Source organism: Anthonomus grandis, chromosome 6, assembly GCF_022605725.1.
Source record: "Anthonomus grandis grandis chromosome 6, icAntGran1.3, whole genome shotgun sequence".
Taxonomy (NCBI): domain Eukaryota; kingdom Metazoa; phylum Arthropoda; class Insecta; order Coleoptera; family Curculionidae; genus Anthonomus; species Anthonomus grandis.
In genome coordinates, this window is record NC_065551.1 from 12,258,073 (window position 1) to 12,278,844 (window position 20,772).

At 33.0% G+C, this 20,772-nt stretch overlaps 1 protein-coding gene across 2 annotated transcripts in view; it reads left to right on the forward strand.

The window, feature by feature from the left end:
- Positions 1 to 20,772, forward strand: part of LOC126737347 (intraflagellar transport protein 140 homolog) — a 79,390-nt gene that overhangs the window by 9,128 nt on the left and 49,490 nt on the right. The window contains exons 4-11 of one of the 2 annotated variants that reach the window (XM_050442207.1): positions 2,108 to 2,246; positions 2,296 to 2,537; positions 2,596 to 2,763; positions 2,817 to 3,109; positions 3,162 to 3,267; positions 18,613 to 18,780; positions 18,833 to 19,009; positions 19,063 to 19,368. In XM_050442207.1, coding sequence (XP_050298164.1) covers positions 2,108 to 2,246; positions 2,296 to 2,537; positions 2,596 to 2,763; positions 2,817 to 3,109; positions 3,162 to 3,267; positions 18,613 to 18,780; positions 18,833 to 19,009; positions 19,063 to 19,368 — 1,599 coding nt within the window. The remainder of the gene's footprint in view (positions 1 to 2,107; positions 2,247 to 2,295; positions 2,538 to 2,595; positions 2,764 to 2,816; positions 3,110 to 3,161; positions 3,268 to 18,612; positions 18,781 to 18,832; positions 19,010 to 19,062; positions 19,369 to 20,772) is intronic. The other variant, XM_050442208.1, reaches the window with a different exon arrangement.

Sequence of the window (20,772 nt, forward strand, 5' to 3'; positions counted from 1 at the left end):
GGTAATTATCAATAAATTGGAGTTATCCGCCTAAAATCGGTTCATGATGTTGCCTCTCTAAAATCGGGTAATATACTAACCAGAAGAATTCTGATCGTCATTTTGATGGCTGTAATGTAAACAGCAAATAATAATTGCATCTTAAATGATACAGAAAGCACATAATAAACGATCTCAACGATGAGATCGTTTATTCTGTGGTCGGAATAAGCGATCGCGCGTGCTTGTTAACGGCTTTCGGCGGAAGAATAAGGAGACGATGGGCACTCTTTTACTTTGAAAATGAGAAATTACCTCAACGGCGGATAAACCCCAATATTGGTCAATAGCATAAGGATGGAGATGGCAAAGGACAACCGCTATATTAAAGATCCTATAGGGGATAATCCTAATTTATCTATGACGATAAGTATTATGATTCCGGACTAAGTCTTCCGTTTGGATCTCCGGGGAAGACAGTTATGAGCATAGAAAAGAAACAGTACAACCAAAATGTATTAAAATACACTTGGAACTTTAAAAGCATGTCAAAAGCAGGAAAAATAGACAGTGCCATCCAAGAAATGAAGAGTATATCATATCCATATAACCGGAAAAGGGGAGATGAGATGGCCAGGAGTAGGAAGTACAGACAAAGCAGAAGTAACAGACAGTATTTTATTTGGAAAAATTAGATGGACAGCTGGAATATGGAGTTAGAATAATTTGTAAGACATATTGGGCGATGTGTGTCTATTGTATGAGAAATGCTACTCCGGCTAAAAGCTTATCCTGTAAATATGCACATAGTCTAAATATACGCTCCCTCTGGAGGAAAATAGGAAGAGGAAATCGATCGTCTGTACCAAAGCATAGAAGACGTAATACAACGACTTCCAATGCACGAAATAAATGTCGTAGAGGGTGATTTTAATGCCAAATTGGGAACCGGGTTGAAAACAGATTGCACTGACCGTTTGGATTAGGACAAAGAAATAACAGAGGAGACAGGTTTGAGACATTTTCAGAAAACAACAAATTAGTAGTATACACATTCTACAAATTGCCTTAATATATATATATAAATTAAATATATGAACTGAATTAAACTGCTTTAATTCAGTTAAAACTTATCTTGCGGCGGACATTGAATCAGATCATATACTTCTAGTAGGAGTTATAAGAATGAAACTAAAGAAAGTTGAAAAGAAAAAGATTCCTCAATATAACATGAGAGCTTTACATCTAAAAAAAGAAAAAGTAAGCGAATATGTTAACAAGTTCAAAGGGAAAAAATTAAAAGAGGTGAATGATCTGCAGGCGGAGATGAGATTATCGAATTCTCCAAGATAATAGATTCAACACAGAAAGAATTTTTAAAACCAGAAAAGGAAATCAAAAAAAAAATCTCGAATGTGCAGTGAAATTTTAAAACTAATGGAATAGAGCAGAGGCCAAAGAAAAAGAAATAACAGATGTGCGCAGAAAAGTTATGAAGATGTTTTTAGGAAAAAAATAAATTATAAGTGACAAACATGATCTGAAACACAAGAGGAGGTCAAACTGAGTCACATACTCACTATTGAAAGAAGCTACAGTCCCACCCATACTAAACTACGACAGACAGCAATATAATACATAAAAAACAAAAATACAGTCCGACCAGACAGCATGGAGGCTAAATTTGTGAAGCTGTTGGATGGTGAAGGATAAGCCTGGATTACCGACATCTTTAGCAGAATCTATAACTGAGGAGATATTCGTGAAAAATGATCAGAATTTATAGCGCTGCCCAAAAAACCTGGAACAAAGAAGTGCAAGGAATCTTAACCATCAATCTGATGAATTAAATACGAAAATTGTTATTAAAATCATCTACAGAAGAATTTACAAGAAATGAAAAGGAAACATATCCGAAAACCAATTTAATTTTATTAATGCAGCCGAAAATAAAGAGGCACTCAACGATCTTGAGCGATATTTCTTAGATTGAGGGTAAACATGGGATCGTGAGTTGTATGACAAAGATAACAATGAATAATCAAATCATTTCCTAAATACTTCTGGAACTTTCATATAATATTCATAGAATATTATATTAACTGGTCTAAAAAATCCAATTTTTTAGGAGATGAAAACGCTCTGGACATGTTTAGCAACTGGAGGCCCAAAACCACCGCCAGAAAGTTTCGGATTCAGGATGGAAATGACAATTTCTGTTTTTTTATTGCCACTCAGCCTGGATCAGTTTACTACGTGAATTCCAGGTAAAACTACTTAAATCATTATTTTTAGTATGTGACAAATGAATTTTAGTGGCTCTTGTGCGGAAGTTTTAAATACAGAAGGAACCCCTTTATCTTATATGGTATATCAACCCAACACAGAAGCTTTGGTGCTAATGATGGAAGGACTCACTGTTGGCTACTTTTCAGTAGATAAGCTAGGACATTTGAGTGAAATAGCCAAAGTGAAATTGAATGGGAGGCTCCAAAGTCGTTCCGTTAATAGTCAGGGGTTGACTTGGGCAGGGAATACGTCTTTAGCTATATTAACTGGTAAAATGTTACAGAGAGAGAAAAAAGTAATAAGTTATGTTCTACTAAGCTTTTATAGGAGACTTAACGGTGAGAATTTGGGATCTAGAGACCAATGACAACTATGTTCTCCCCACAACAATGAAACTTTACGTGAGCGATGACAAATCCTCATCTGTAAGTGAGATTTTCACTTGCGTCGCTTACTGTAAGATAAACCAAACCTTATGTGCTGGAACAAACATCGGTAAAGTATTTATTTATTTATAATAACCTTGAAATAACTCGATAATCCCTCAGGTCGAATATACTTTTGGACCAAAAACCTTTATATTCCCACTGAAAGCATTGAAGACCAATGGGAATTAAATAATATAAACAGCATAGGCGGAACGATAAAACAATTAAATTGGGGTTCGTTTATGATGCGAATGCCCCTCTTAAGTGTCAATTGCGTCACGAATATTTACGTAATGAAGGAACAGACGATTTGTACGGCGTTTTGCGGTAAAATATGGGCTACGCAGAAAACGACCAATCAGGTTTTTGTAGAAAGTAAAGGTGGAAGTAGATTGGTGGAGTTACAAACGCAGGTAAAAAGTGGAGAATTTTGGAAAATATGAAAAGTTTATGGAGTGTTTTTAGGTCAGCGATATAGCAATTTCGGAGGATTTTCTGGTGTTTTCTAATGGAAGGAGTTTATACGTTTATGATGTTTCCTGGAAGACTGTGGAGGCAATGGATGCTAAAGGTTTTTTTTTAGTTTTTTTTTAGCAAGGGCGGCTCGTGATTTCTTTAGTAAGGGGTCGAAATAGATAAAAAAGCCAAAAAAAAATTTTTTTTAAAGGATTAAAATCTTTGGGGAGAAAAATAAGAGGGGTAGATATTTTGAAATTGGAACACAGATTCTTTTAATAAAAATGAGTGAATCCAGTGAGTTCCAGCATTTTTTACAAAAATGTTTTTAAAACGTAGAAATTATATCTGGAAGTTCAATGAATTTTCAATAACTTTCTGATTTTTTCTTTTGAAAATTTAAAATTTTTTAAAAACATGATGCTCATATTACTTACAAGATAACTAGAGCTCTGAAAATTGAAACATTTTTTTGTAAAGTGAGTACTTTACGCACGGTAGTAGAATTTTTTTTTTACATATACAGAGGTATTGAAGGTATAGTATTTTTTATTATTTTTAAGTTACAAATGAGTTGTTATTACCTTTTATTAATTTTTTTAAATATTTTATGTAAAGTACCATTGCATATCTTCATATTATATATACAGGGTGGCCCATCGAGAACAGTCCAACAAGGTTTGGGCCTCATTTTAAAAAAATTTAAAAAATGCTTGGATTCGTCGATTTTTGATTTTAGGGGAAACATTTTTTTTAATACTTTCAGCCCCTTAATATAAACCCCTTGGCGGGATTGCAACCACACTTCAATATTAAGAGTTTATAGTACAGTTATAAGCCTTTTCCTTGTATTCTTTCGCAAAGCATTTATAGATGGCGAAAGGTCCAATGTACAGGGTGTTCATTTGAAAACTTCCCACCACGGATTTATCGAAAACCACTGTTTAAAAAAAAAAAACGCCGAAATACGTCAAAAGGTTTGTCAAGGGGGACAACTTTCTAACCTAAAATTACTTCACCCTCTTTTACACTCTGCCCCCCCAGGGTCATTCCCTTAAAAATTTTAAATGGGAAAGGGCTATCGAGTAATAGCTTGTTTAAAAGGTCTTTCGAAGTCTTTTATTTTGACGTTTGATTTTTTTAAATCGGTCGATTCGTTTTCGAGAAAATTAGAAAAATCTTTGTTTATCTTAATTTGTTCAGATAGAAAACAAAAACATGAAAATATCAGTTATTATTTCAATAAGTGTTCAAAATGTTGCCTGTTTTTGGCCAAACAATGATATAGGCGATGTTCAAATTCCTGACGGACATTTTCAAAAACATGTTGTGGGATATCATGGCAGCTGTCGATGATGCGTTGACGAAGTTCATCCAAACTTTCAGGTTGGGGAGTAAACACAATAGATTTCAAATGACCCCATGGAAAAAAGTCTAACGGCGTTATATCAGGAGATCTAGCAGGCCATTCTATAGGCCCCCTTCGCCCTATCCATTTATCTGGAAACTTGTCGTCTAGCCATTGCCGAACGGGAAGAACATAGTGAGGAGGAGCGCCGTCTTGCTGGAAATATATTTCAGGCTCATCAAGTATCGGGTTTCCATCATCATCGATTTGGTTTTCAATGGATTCAGTGATAAGCGGATTGATGGTATTTTCCAACATCCAAATAAATGTCTCCGTTTAAATTTTCGGTAATAAATAATGGCCCAATCACTTTATTTCCTAAAATGCCTGCCCATACATTAATTTTTTGAGGGTACTGACTGGGTATGCCCTTCTACAAATGCATGAGGATTTTCATTGCTCCAATATCTACAGTTATGCATATTAACAAATCCATTTAGATAAAATATGCATTCATCGCTGAAGCAGATATTCTTTACATGAATATCATTAATCGCTTCAGTTATTTTTTCACAAAACTCAACTCGCCTATTGAAATCGTCTTGGGTTAACTCTTGCAATATTTTCATTTTGAATGGATGAAATTTATGAAGTTTGGTAACTGTGTGAACAGAGCCTAATGAAATACCAGTGGCTGCAACAATTTTGCGTAATGAAGTATTAGGATTTATTCCAAAATTACCCAAAACTAGTGTTGTAAAAATCCGGATTAATTCAATATTCGGACAGTATTGATTTGGATGAATTGAAAATTCGGTTTTTTCATCCGAATTAATTCATCCGCTCGATGTCTCGCCCATTCGGCAAATTATGCCATGTTTCGGCCTTCGGGCTCGATGCTCGACGTTTTTTATAGCTGTTTTTCGAATATAAGGTATGCATTATGCAACCCATTAGACATTTCGTTTTTACGGATTTCTATATCATGTTAAAAATAAAATACCTAATTATCATTGTCGGTCGAACGGACGACGGGCGGCGTGATCCGGACGATTTAGTTATCCGGATTGATTCGGAATAATTTGATATTCGGATTGAACGGACGATTAATCCGGACTCTTCGCATCACTACCCAAAACTTTGACTTGAGCGGCTTCATCCAAAATTCGCCGATGATCACGTTTTTTATTTGCAACAGATCCAGTTTAAGTAAACTTAAAGATTACAAAATGGCGAAGTCTTTATCTCCAAGAAAAATACATGTAGGTAAACAGCCATCATCAGATACAGAACATTACAAAAAACATATACGTTCACCAAATAAAACAAAAATTACCCGTTATCGGAAATAAAAACTACAATAAATGTATTGTTGTATACAGTATTTACAGCTGTTTACACAGCCGAAATGCCAGAAACTGTTTAGGCCCAAGTAAATACCTATTAACAAATATAACAAAATATAAGAATGACGCTTTAAAGTGAAAAAAAAGTTATTATAAAAATGTTACATAATATAAGTGAAAAATGCAAGCAGCATGAAGCAAGCACATAAAGTCATCCCAACTAGAAATTTTAGTTACGGCTACAACATTGTTTGACTATATTACTTTATTCAAGTAATAAATCGGTAACTGGTACCAAAAAAATATCTTATAAGTTTAAATAACTGCCAAGTAAAAAATAGTAGTAAGAAATACGTAATATTAACTTAATACTTGACTATATAGTAATTATTACTTTGCGGTAACTCTAATGGTAGCTGATACCGCTTAGCGACCTGACTTAATTACCTTTACAACGTCGTTACTATAAAGTAGAAAATATTGGTCGGTGGGACGATTAAATGGGAACTTTTAAGTAAGCGCGATTACAAAGTTAAATTTCAAGTTCTTGCGACTACATAGGAACATCAAAATATTACCACGCAGTAATACACTTTGAAGTAATATTATCAGTAACAAGACCGAAATAGTTACCCTTATTTCTTCTTTAAAGTAATATTTACCACCTTGGCTATTAAAGCAAATAACCTTTAAGTAATTATTTCTACTATGCAGTAAAATATACTTTATAGTAGCATTTTTTTGAAATAATCTACTTATTCCTAAGTCATTTTTACTTTACTATGTACTTACTTTGTAACAAAAGAAACTTCTTAGTAACTCTAACAACAATTCGCCATATTTTTTTAAATTATTTGACTCCACTTTGTGAAAAGGTATTGCACGATTTTATGAATTTGCTAAAATCGGAATACTTTTAAATGTTATGCAATTTTTATTAAATTATAGACTTCTTATATTCATAGGAGTAAAGAGGAGTGAAAAAAATTATCTACCTTCTTTAAAAAATTAAATTTAAATATTTAGACTTAGTATATTTTTTTGTTAAAAGTCATTATTTTAATGAGGCGTTCTTTATTTTCGTCCTATATTGCCTATGTTTAACAGTAAAATTTGCTTCGTTTACATTTTTCCACTCCGGTAAGCGATAATATCAGCTATATTAAATACAATATGAAGTAGATTAACCCCGATACAACGCCATCACTTAGAATAAAGACGGACATATAAAATTATTTGTGTTGACAAAAAAAGAGAATCAAAATGTTTGCATAATATTGTCTCAGTAACTTCTTAGTAACTAGCACTGCACAATTACTACTTTATGACATCCCGGAAACCACTATGGGACGTTAAAAAGAAGTTCCCGGGACGATAGAATTACGTATTTGCTACAGCAAAATCATTCCCAATTTTGGTAAAAAAGTGGTAACAGAACGGTGCCTAAACGGTTCCCGCGACTAGTAACCACAACTTTAAAGTATTCTTTATAGTCTTATTAATGTTTAATGAGTTAACAGTATTGGCGAGATTATATGACAAGGTTCTTTTCTATGTCGCGGAATAGTTAGTAGATGTAATTGTCTAAAGCGTCGGTGGTGAGCATTTATTCGAAACTGGACTTTACTGTATAAATATGAAGGTGTTTTTAATTTTAAAACTTTGTAACTAAGAGAAGCAAAATGTAATTTTCGACGATTGAACATATTTAACCATCCTATATCCTTAAGCTTATGAGATACAGGGTGATTTTTATAAGAAGATCATGCTTTTGGGGGATGATAGGGGACGTTCAAATATAACTTTTGATATAAGACACTATGCGTCGGAAATGCCTCAGAAGCAAAATACAGGGGGTTAAAGTCTTTAAAAAAATTAAGAAATTAATTTTTAGTTTTTTGACTGTTTAAGATATCGGTGTCAAATTTTCTCAATAAAGCTACCTAATAAAGATGCTTTAAATGTAAAAAGTAAATGTTTTAGTTTCAACCAGTGGCGGTGATCAGATAGGCATTAGAGTAATTTTTTAATAAAAAAAAAATAGTACGCCACTGACAATCAAAAGTTTTAAGAATCCTTGGTTTATTTAACAGAAAAAAAGGTATCCTGCAGCGTAATGTTAAATTGTCGTGAATTTTCTGAATAACTTCTTTAATCTTTAATTTCGGTATTTGGTCTCGCACGAACTCATCGGATTCGCCGAGTGTGCATATCCGCTAACTCAATGCCACGCAAATTGCAAAGAGAGACATGATAACAAAATAACTAATAGCTTTGACGGTTGCTAGAATATTTTTGACATACGAATCAAAACTTTGTTATAACGCCATCTTCCTGATTAATTTAAATAAGCTAGTTGTTCTGCCGTTGCTTTATTTTGAATGTTATGGAGCGATTTACGTGGAATGAATTGGCAGATATGCATTTAAACCTTGGTAAATCCAGAGGAAATGCTGTATTGGCTCGCGCGATTTATGCTGAACGTTTTCCCAATCGAATGGTCCCAGACCATTTCTTATGGTCGACAGGAGTCTACGTGAGAGAGGACAATTACAAGTAAGTACCTACTTAAAAAAATAAAAACAAAAAACTAACATGTACTTTTTGTTTTAGGTGAACCCAGGCATAAGAGTTCGTGCAAGACCTATTCGTGATAATGTTGAGGAGGAAATACTTCACAATATTGAAGAGGATCCAAATACAAGTACCCGAAAAATTGCTGATCACCTGAGGATAAGCCAAACGTTGGTTTGTAAAGTTTTGCATGATAACCACCTTTATCCATTTAAAAAACAAAAGGTTCAGCATCTGTTGCCCCAAGACTATGCTAATAGGTTCGCGTTTGCCACTTGGTACCTTCAACAAGGTGCTGAACACCCAGACATTCGCCAAGCTATTTTGTTTAGTGACGAATCAACGTTTTGCCGAGAGGGACATTTCAACCCAAGAAACAATCATGTCTGGGCTAATGAAAACCCTAATGCTAAATTTATCAGTGGCTACCAACAAAAATTCTCTGTGAATGTTTGGGCAGGCATTGTAGGCGAGAACTTGATTGGTCCGTATATTTTGCCAAGACGTCTCATTGCAGGGAATTATTTGATTTTTCTTCGAGATGTACTGCCTGAACTTTTAGAAGATGTGCCATTGGATGTTCGGCAATTAATGTGGATTCAACATGATGGTTGTCCGGCACACTATGGTCGCGTTGTCAGGGAATATTTGAACCAAAGATATCCTAGACGTTGGATTGGGAGAGGAGGCCCAGTGGCTTGGCCAGCGCGCTCCCCCGATTTAAATCTCTGTGATTTTTATTTGTGGGGTCATTTGGACCAACTTATTTATTCTACACCTGCGCCAGATGAAGATGATCTTTTGGCTCGCATTGCCACTTTGAGCCCCTTTTAAATTAATTATTAATTATTATTATTTATGATTTTGTATTTTTTAACGTTATCCAATAATTTTTTTTTCCTTAGTTTTTATTAAAGTTATTTATTTTTAAATTCTGATAAAATGGTGCCTTTTGGGAAAAAGATGCAGGATACCTTTTTTTTTATTAAAAAATTACTCTAATGCCTATCTGATCACCGCCACTGGTTGAAACTAAAACATTTACTTTTTACATTTAAAGCATCTTTATTAGGTAGCTTTATTGAGAAAATTTGACACCGATATCTTAAACAGTCAAAAAACTAAAAATTAATTTCTTAATTTTTTTAAAAACTTTAACCCCCTGTATTTTACTTATTTCCGACCCATGGTGTCTTATATCAAAAGTTATATTTGAACGTCCCCTATCATCCCCCAAAAGCATGACCTTCTTATAAAAATCACCCTGTATATGAATTCCAAAAATAAGACATTTTGCACTTTTTGAATTCTACGAGAGTCGACTTGATCTAAGCATGGTCCATACACGATATCACAATGGTTGAAATTATATAATACTAAAGAATCACAAAGGTGCTTTTTTAGGTCTTGACCTAAGACTTTTCTTTGGTTATAGATTGGTTTAAGTGCACTATATGCTTTATTTAATTTATCAGTTATATGCTCATGAAATCGAATATCAAAATCAATAATAAGACCAAAAGATTTCGAAGTATTAGTTTTTATAATAGGGGTGTCATTTATTTTGATTTTGAGTTCCTCGCTTATTCTAGACCTGTGGCTTTTATGTCCTCCAAATAAGGTAACTGACGATTTTGTAGGGTTTATTTTTAAATGATGTTGTTTAGAAACTGTAATCAGATGTTGGAGATTGGTATTAATATTTTGATTTGCAGATGTTATATTATTAGCGCTCAAGTGAAAATAAAGCTGTGTATCGTCGGCGTACAAATGGTAATTAGAAAATTTTAAAGTCTTTAAATCGTCAAGTATAAATTGTATAAAGAAGTGGTCCTAATATACTTTCTTGAGGGACACTCTCAAATAGAGGTATAGTATTAGATTTGGAACTTTTCAAAACTGTTTGCTCTCGACGATTACTCAAAAAGGAAGTAAAAAACTTAACTGCACAATTTTTAAAGCCGATATAATGCAAGATAGACGAAAGAATTTCATGTTTTATGAGGTCAAAAGCCTTTATATAGTCTCGCAAAATAAGAGCACTAAGTTTATCCTCATCCCACGCTTGAAAGATATCATCAGTTATGTCAGCCATATCTGTAGCACAGTTATATCCTTTTCGAAAGCCTGACTGTTTTAATGGCAAAATCTTATTTTCATTAAAAAAACACGAACCTCTATATTTACAATTTTTTCTAATACTTTAGAAAGTGTGGAAAGAATGCTTATTGAGCGCAGATCTTTTAATTCCTTAGGTTGCGATATTTTAGGCAAAGATGTGACGTAAGCATGCTTCCACATATCTGGAAAATATGATTTAGCTATACATTCATTTATTATGTAAAGTAAAAAAACGTAGCAAACGTCTTCTATTCCTTCTAAATCTAATGTAATTATTTGTGGCGATTTTAATTTGGACTCTCTCGCAACTACAGATTTTAATATTATTTGGCCTCACAATCTAATTAATTTTTATGGGTTATATCTTCATGTAGATAAATCTACACGCATAAAATCGCACTCATCAACTTTAATAGATTATGTGATTTCAAATTATAACCAAGAAGAAACTATTTCTAGAGTAACTAGTAGTGGTTTATCGGATCATGAAACCGTGTAGTGTAGTTTTAAAATAAATAAAAAAGGGACGGAGAGAGTTAAGCGGTATGGCAGATTGTTCTTCTTCTTCTTTGTTATGGCTTCTGTTCCTTTCGGGTAATTTGCCAGCTCATGTGGTTAGACAGATTGTTTACAAGCATTAAGTATGGTAGGTCCTTGCACCGCGCAGCCTCAGCAAATTGGAACGGTACTATAAACTCAAGTCACCCCTTGGAAACTTTTTATACCATTTTGAGTAGTATTAATATATCTTTTCCTGTACAACTTCTTAAACAAAAAGCAAAATCTTGCTTGATAACCAAGAATTTAAGATCTCTTTACCATATAAGAAAATTCAATATGCATAATAGCTTTTTTATGAAATACTTTAATACTTATAGATCTATACAGATCGTGTTATCGTTCGTTACTTATAGGAAACCGCATAGAGGTGAAATTTTGCAACGTCGCGCGTGTAATAGTGCCAGCGACAGAGCACCGGCCGGCCCGAGGACGCCGGACGGGATCACAAAATATTAACCTACGGATTAGGGATCCGTAGGTTAATATTTTTTTGGACGGGATTAGTAAACATCTGACTTTCGTGGCAGCTGCGTCGTTTGGCGACAAAATGTCCCAAAATTTTACCCGAAAATCCAGGCATTTTTTAAATATTTATTCTAATGCGGGTTTTACAGACATGACAATGTGTAAAACCCGCATAGAACTGTCATCTTAAAATGTTTAATATGCTGTGTTTTGCATAATGAAAATTAAAGCGTTATTCTAATAAAAAATAAAATATCAACTCTGATAATAAATATAATAAAATATCAGAAATAAAACTCTAATAAACAAACTTAACAACATATCATTTTTTAAATAAAAGGCTCAAATAAACCGCCTTCTTTCGCTAAACAAAATCTTAACCTATCGTAAAAGCTATTTCGCACCTCCAAAAGAGTTTCAGGTAAAATGGAATTGGCACCTTCAACAATTTTATTTCGCAACTCCTCTAAATTTGTTGGCCTACTAAATTCATGGTTGTAAATGGTCTGCTTAAGGTAACCCCACAGATAAAAGTCATTTGGAGAAAAATCTGGAGATCTAGGAGGCCATTTAATATCGCCAGTCCCACTAATAAAGCGGTTAGGAAAAGTATTTGTTAAAAATTCTTTTACTCTAGCCGCGTTATGAGCAGGACAGCCATCTTGCTGAAAATATACCGATCCCAGGTCTACATCAGGTAGGATTTGAATGGCAGGAAGAACTTGGTTTTGCAGCAACGCAAGGTACTTTTGGGCGTTTAAAGTGCCATTAATAAAAAATGGCCCTATAATATTGTCCTGGAAAAGAAGATTCATCAGAAAACAAAATATTTTTTAAAAAATATTCGTTTTCATTTGCCTTTTTCATCATGGTTTCACAAAATTCCATTCTTCGCCACTGGTCTTCAGGAAATATTTCCTGAGTTTTTGAATACTTGAAAAATTTGTACCCATATTTTTTCCAGATACGAGCAACAGTTTTATTGCTCATTCCCAGTTCCTCTACAACACTTCTAGTGGACCGTGTCGAATCAAGTTCTAGGGTACTGCAAACCATTTCTTCCCGCCGTTCTATATCCTGGACCACTTCAACAGGTGGTTCTTGACGTTTTGTGTGGCATTTTTTACAATCTTGAAGACAAAAAGATGTCTCAAAATTTGTAACCACATTTAAAACCGTTTTTGCACAAGGAATCGGTCTATTCTCAAATGTCACTGAAAACAAATCTCTACATTGTACTGCCGAATTACCTCCAAAAAACCATTTTATTAGTTGAACTCTTTCGGAAGGGGTATAAACAGCCATAGTGAAAAAAAACGAAAATAACGCTCAAAAATGATTAATGCAACGTGCAGTAACACAGCAAAGTGAGGTCTGCTGACTCCCGGTTCAAAAAATAAAAACGAAAAATTCCGCCGCCTGCAAGCCGCAACCAAGCGGTGTTGCCATTATTTTGGGTAATACGTAGCTCACGATAACACGATCTTTATATCGTAGAATTCTAAAAGCAGCTAAGCAGCAGTATTATTGTAGTCGGATTCGAACTTCTTCTGACAGGCAGAAGGAGACCTGGCGAATTATTAGTGAGCTTAAGGGTAAGGGGTCTCTTAAAAAATGCACTAATACTAAGTTAAATGCTAGTGCACTGAATACATATTATTGTACTATAGCTAAAAATTGATCAAATGGCATACGGTGTGACATAGACTTTGAATTCTTTATGAGTTCAGAGTTTGTGCATGAAACGTTTTTCTTCTCATGAATTAATGTTATTGAAATTAAAGAAATAATTTTAGAATTAAAAAATAACAAAGGTTTAGGGTGGGATGGAATTTCGTCTAAAATATTTAAACAGCTCCCTGATAATGCTCTCAAAGCGCTGACAGAGGCTATAAATATTTCTTTTGCCACGGGTGTTTTTTCCCATTGTTTAAAGGTTGCTAATATAATCCCATTATTCAAGGGTGGGGATAATGCGAGCCCCTCGAACTACAGACCAGTAGCACTTGTGCCTACTTTTTCAAAGATAGTAGAAAAGGTAGTTAAGAAACAAGTTTTAAATTTCGCACTAAAAATATACTATAAATATATTGATTTCTGCTGAATTTGGATTTTTAGAAAAAAAAATCTGCTAGTGACGCAATTTTTAATTTTTTAGGAAGGCTTTATCTGAAGTTAAATGACCGACAGGTTGCAGCGGCACTGTTCTGTGACTTAATGAAAGCTTTCGATTGTGTTAGTCACAGAATATTGTTGCGTAAGTTGAATATCTATGGTTTCAGGGGTAAAGCAGTGGAATGGTTTCGTTCATATTTGAGTGATAGAGCTCAGTCTGTGTGTATTAATGGTGTACCTCAGGGTTCGGTTCTTGGTTCCTTCTTTTATGAGCCTAAAGATTTCGAGAATGTTTAGTTTGTTCTTTTTGTTACTACTGTCATGTGGAGTGGAATGAGCGCATCCTGGCGAAAATTGATAATAATGACCTGCCTCTAACTAAAACTTGGTGCGAATCAAATAAACTTTGTTTTAATCTCTCAAAAACCAACACTATCTCATTTAAATGTGACTTGGGACCAATTTTTGAGCACTTCATCAGATACTAAATTCTTAGGCATTTAAATAGATAATAAAGTAAAATTTCACCAACATATTGAACAACTGGGTAGAAAACTTGCATCAAACTGCTTCGCAATTAGGATAATCTCCAATGAGTTAGATAAAGGTACAACTAAACAGGCACATTTTACATTAATTAAATCCCATTTACGGTATGGCTTATGTTTTTGAGCTTCTTATTATTAACACTTAATGCATACCCTATTTCTGTTGCAAAAAAAGGTCAATTAGATACACGAATAAAGCCAAAGCTACAGATTCATGTAAGACTCTCTTTGTTGCAGACAAAATTTTAACATTGCCCTGTCACTTTATACTTGAAACAGTATCTTTAATATACAAGAAATATGGTGGCAGTTTGAGTCAGGATTTGTCTTTTTATTCCACAAGGCAGACACATAGGGTGCCATTGACTGTTGGGTATAATAGTCAACTTTTTAACCATTTACCTATCAGAATAAGACATATTTCACAGGCTCATAGATTTAAAAAAGAAAGTCAGGAAATTGCTTGTTATAAGTTCCTATAATGATATTGAAGAATATTATAATCATACCCTTTAATGTATTTAGTTCCTACTGGTATAAGTTTGATTGTGTTTTCTTTAGCTAGGTTGTATCAGCACTTTATTTTATTTTAATTTAATTTCTTTTTGTTTTATACAGGTTTGTTCACAACAACAAATGTTTAGAACAATAAAGCATAATTTGCATTTGAAGTTGAATTTGTCTGTCCAATTTTTCGAGAACTAAAAATTTACAATAAAAAAAATTAAATACTTGCGAAAACAAAAGGACATGAATGTTAAACTTTTGCTTCATAATAGTAAAATAAAATAAATGCCAGATTAACCAAAAAAACAAAACGAGCAGAATCTTTACATTATATGAGCACTTTGTATACGGTATAAATAGGTTTGTGCATTCACTTAGGTCGCAGGTTAAAATTATGAGGTTTAAGTTTATTTATAGTTTATTATTTAAGTTTATTACATTGAGGTATAATGAAAATAAACTTATATTAAAATATATCTACAAAACCGAGGAATTTTATCAGTTTAGCAATTATTTTGCAGCAGGTTTTAATATTGCGGAGGGTTGTTGGGTGGGGTCAGAAATAAAACAGAAACCTGTTTACCTAAATGTCGACGTTTCGACTTATATTAAGTCATCCTCAGGACACCGAAATGGATTCAAGTAATTACAGAGATAAAAGAAAGTAATTTCAAGTACATAAAAAACACTATTAAAATAAATGTTCTTTAAGTTACAAAAATTAAAACAACAAAAAACAAAAACCACGACACAGTTAAAATTACATTCAGGTACAATTCGTTAAAAAAAATTTTTATAAAACAAAACAGTATAAAATTAATTTTTTTTTTTTTTTATACATTACACCTCTTACCTAAGTCTAGGTTTCTTAAGTTATAATTAAAACACATTTATAATAGGAGCGTAGAATTATTTTTAACATGGGTTAAATTGTAGGTGTTATTGTGGGCAAACTAGAATCAACAATAAGCCAAGAAACAAATGTTTTTATTCTTCCGAGCGTTTATTTATTTAATTTTTATGATTTAATGTTATGTTCAGTTCAATGCTATGTCTTAGGTTTTTTCAACTCGACACTAGCAGGATTCGTTTTCTCATTCCTGTCTCCGTCTCTCTTACATTTATCAAGTTTGTCTCGTAAATATTATTTGGTCGCAGGTGAAATTACTTCAAAAATTTAATATAAATTTACTTTGTCTCTTCAAAATATAATAAAATTTGTAGCTCTTCCTCCATGTTTGCTATAATTATGCGTTTTTTTTTTCTATAGATTAGATTCTGTACTAGAAAAAGTGGACCAAACAGGAATTTTTATTGCCAGATGAATGTGGTGGTCTTTTCTTCTTCCAGATAACCCATATTCAAAGGATATAGAAAAAATATTAAGAGCGACAGCCTGACAACTTAACTTTATTTACTTTATTATTAACAAAATTGACGAAAAACAAAGAAAAACACAAAGTCACGGTCTCACAACATGTAATTAAACGGGCCACACGTGTTTCGCTCTAGTTAGAGCATCATCAGGCCTAAAATAAAAATACTACTTAAAAAAAACTAAAAACTTACATAAACTTACATAGTTTTATTTAAAAAGTAATTTTATTTTAAGCCTGATCATGCTCTAACTAGAGCGAAACACGTGTAGCCCGTTTAATTACATGTTGTGAGACCGTGACTTTGTGTTTTTCTTTGTTTTTGGTCAATTTTGTATGTTGGTCTCTTAGAGAATAATGGATGAGATTTTTGGATTTATTATTAACGATTAACGTCATAATAACGGGGACTTAGTTAAAACAATATTTTTTTTTTCTGAAATGTAATTATTTGGAGAACAGCTAAACCAAACGTTAGCCTATCATATATTTGAAATTGGAAGAAAAAGGGCTTTTATTTAATACACAAATATATAACGTCTTCCATTTAAAAAATACAACTTCGTATTTTTTATTAATTTTGCGTTACCCTGTATAATTTTTTAGCACATTTTCTGTCGATTTGAGGTAAACTCTACAAATTTTATAGAGTTTATTTCCATTCTGCATAAAAACCGAGCTAGACTTTGTCTAAATCTGAAGAACAACCCTGCAAAAAGATTTATATAAAATAAATTTAAAAGATATCAAAACACTTTTTGATAAAAGTGTGTTCGTGAATTATTAAGTTGCTTCTGGAATTTTTGCACACAGCCTATGGGTCTAATGACTGTCTATATTATAAATCCTAAAGAATAAAGTCACCGCTAGGAATTAATTAAAGATATATTCATAGTTTTAAAATATAATTTTAGCAATATAAAATTTGAACAAAGACCAACTAATCTTGTGTTAAAAACATAAATTATTTACGTACATGGTTCATGCATATCGGCGTCTCAATGTAATAAAGGCTAAAGTAATCTAGAAGAAATACCTATGAAGATGCAGGTAAATTCTGCTTTAATAACTATATTGAAAATTATTGTATGTTGGCTTTACACAAAAATTACTTTAACAGATAGGCCAATTTAATCCTGAATACATTTTCATAAAGTACGGAAAAGGTAATTGAAAATCGTAAAACAACAAGATAAGCAAAACCTATATCTTACCCTTAAAACTATACTGACTGGTGACTCAGTACAAATATCTTGGTTTCACAATAGCTAATGATCTGACCTTTAATACACATGTGGATAACATAATTAACGCGTTATGCACATCAACTGAATGGAAAATCAAGTCATTGATTGTATAATAATTTGATTGAGCCACCCTTACGGTACCTTATACCCTATTCGGGAAACACGAGTCAATATGTACTGAATAAGTTGAAAAGATGTTAAAATAAAGTAGTAAAAAGTATATTCTCTCGCTAACGGAATACTTAATAAACATTTTCTATTTTTAAATGTGTGGCAACTAAAAACATACGAACAGTTCAAATTGACAATTGAACAACATTCAATAAGATTCGCAAAGAAATGACGAACAGTAATATAAAGCAATGTTAAAGAAATTAATCTTAAAAAATATATTGAAGAATAGAAGTAAAAATATTTTGCAGAGTGCTTCAGATATTTAAGATTTATTCTTATACCTAAACTTAAATTTGTTATAAGATATTTTGTATTATTAATTGCTAAAATCTTCCCAACATTCAACTAAATAAACTGCAATGTATGCAAATACAAAAAAAAGTAGAAACTCTTTTTAAATCAGACAACTATGGTCCAACTGAATTTCTTCCGATTTTTTTGTTGCTCGAAGATTGCTCGAGCATCTGATGACGTCAGCATCTCTGATAGCCTCTATAATTGACTTTGTCAGCACTTCAGGTTGTTTTTAGCCTCCGTTGGACCGTTTTCCAGGTTACTAGAAAACGGTCTAGTTCATTTTTCTGGAATTCCTATAAATCCTTGGAGTTGTGTCCGCATATTCTAGTTCGAATCCTGTTTACCTGACAAAAACTCAAACTACTCTGACAAACTGGGTTCATCAGATATGGGCCATTTTCTCACAAGATCACAGATGCTCCTCTTGCCTAGGGTTAGATCTATTATTTCTCTGCGGAGTACGTTGGAGAATGTCGGTTTGTCCCCCATATTAAGTATATTTATATGCATTAGCATCGCATCTGATTAAAAGAAATAAATGTCTTGATTGTCTGATTTTATTGGAAAAAACTGTGTTTGAAAAAACCAATTTTCAGAGCTCTAGGTCCCTTTGTTCCAGAGATCTGAGCACTTTGTCTCTATGGACTTTATTATTTTTAAGGAAAAATTCCAATAACCCAATAAATGAGGAGCCACTAACCTAATAAAATTTTATTTTTCTGACCTCCATCGTCACGTTTTTTTTACGACGAATTCAAATTATTTAAAAAAATCCTTATAGGCAACACTCCAAGTGATTTTGAAGTTACCTTTGCGACCAACTTCCCTTGCGATAACGAAGGAATAATTCTCCACAAGAAAACCATTATAGCGATAAACGCGCAGAAAGTCACCCTGTACACATCGACTGGCAGTATGGTGTTCCAAATATCAACCAGTGCCACTGAAGGTATGAAACAAATTATTTCCGTTAGAATTTTATAACCTTGTAAAATTTAAAGGGGAACCGATAGGGGCGGACGTGACCAATAATCACTTAACTATAGCGACCATGGAAGGTTTTTTGAAAATTTACGATTTGAATGACGTCCATCCGAAGTTGATCACTCCCGTGAAGTGTTTGATGGATACAGTTGAGGATTTCGGAGAGATTATACAAGCAAAAACGAACTCAACAGGTTTAATGGTGACTTTTTTGAGGTTCCTATTGGTTTGAAATGTACTTTTGTAGGTAATAAAGTGGCGTTAACTTTGGCAGCCTCAAATCTAATCCCCGATGGGAAATTGTACATTTGGGACATCGAAACCGACGAGTTGTCCACGTACGATTTTAGAAAATATGATGGAATTGATAATGAATATTTTAATGCTGATGAAAGCGATAGCGGTATGTCAGAGAGGAGTTTCGATGATGTTTGCAAAAATCGGATACCACTGAGTGTGTTTTGGTGCGAGGAAGATCCCAGATTTTTAATTTGTAATGCCAGGAAGCTAAAGAGGGGCGGTAAAAAGGATTTCGTTAGGTTGAAAAATTACGGTAAGTCTTTGTTTCATAGTGTTACTTTTACGGCCTGGAAGGGAAACAACAAGAAATAACTTCACTTATTTCGTGTGAAATTATTTAAAGTAAACTGCGTAGATTATTATTATCTTAGAACATTGAAAGACTAGAATTTGCATTGCCGTGGATGGCAACTATGGGCAGTTTTTTTCCTTGCAACATATCTTACGTAGAAATGGCAAAAAAACAGTTTATAATATCATAAAAATTCGTCAGTTATTTTGACAGGTACAAAACAATACTACTGTTTCGCTTCAATAAAATATGAATATTTTTTCTTAATAAAATATAATAAGATATTCTATAAAGAAGTCAATATTGAAAGTTCAATGAATGTAGATAGCGTACCTATATTAGAGACGCAACGCCCCTCGATCGCATTGTTGATGCTACCGACAAAAGAAATCTTTACCATTGACCACGATACACGAAAACACGCTATGTCAGCAGCACGCATACATAATGCATTTGCCGAATAGCGTGACGTCATGTGTGTAACAGAATAATTTGCCATCACACTAGATGCGGATAAGAATTTATTTTATTTGCTATTATATTATATGGGGGGCAAAATATTATATTCTGGGGTTTGTTTATTTTTATTGAATAGACAGAAAATTCCCATTAACTGTAAAATACAACCAAAAGGTTAATAATTAATAAAATGTCTTAGGTATTTACGTATTTAGAGGATTATTGAGTTGGGTTAACTTCAAATTCGTAGGGCAAATAAAAAAATTGATTGAGATCTCTAGGTAAGCCAACTTAAAAAAAAAAAAGAAATACAAATAATCAGGAAACTGACAAGAGATTTAATTTTTTAACGAATATAAAAATATAATAACCTTTTGTTAATAAAACTCATGAATTAGTAAACTTACAAGTAATGAATTGATTAAATTAACCAAAGCTTCTCGTCAAGTATATTCACTAAAAATAAGACTGAAAACAAGATAAGTAATGAAAAAACAAATGTATATATTTTTTTTCAATGTTTATAATTTTTTTAACATTAGTAAATGGTAAGCGCTGTCTTAAAGGGAGTTCGAAACAATCTTTTTCAAAATGATATGAACAAATGCATGCTGAAATTGAGCGAAGTTGGAGTTATTCCAACAATTCCAATTGGAGAGAGGACAAATTCATAACATTAAATGAAAGTATAATACGAGGTGGTAACTCAAAACATATGTGTACATACAAATTATAAAAATTATACAAACATAAAAATCATTAAAAAAATCATAGAAATTGACTGTTTCGCTAGCAAAGCAGCGTTTGTTCATTCTTATCTTTCTGTCTCGTGGGCATTTTTAATATCTTTATACTTTCCGCGAATTTTTTTTTTCACGTTAAACTTGTGCACTGCTTCTCTTACAA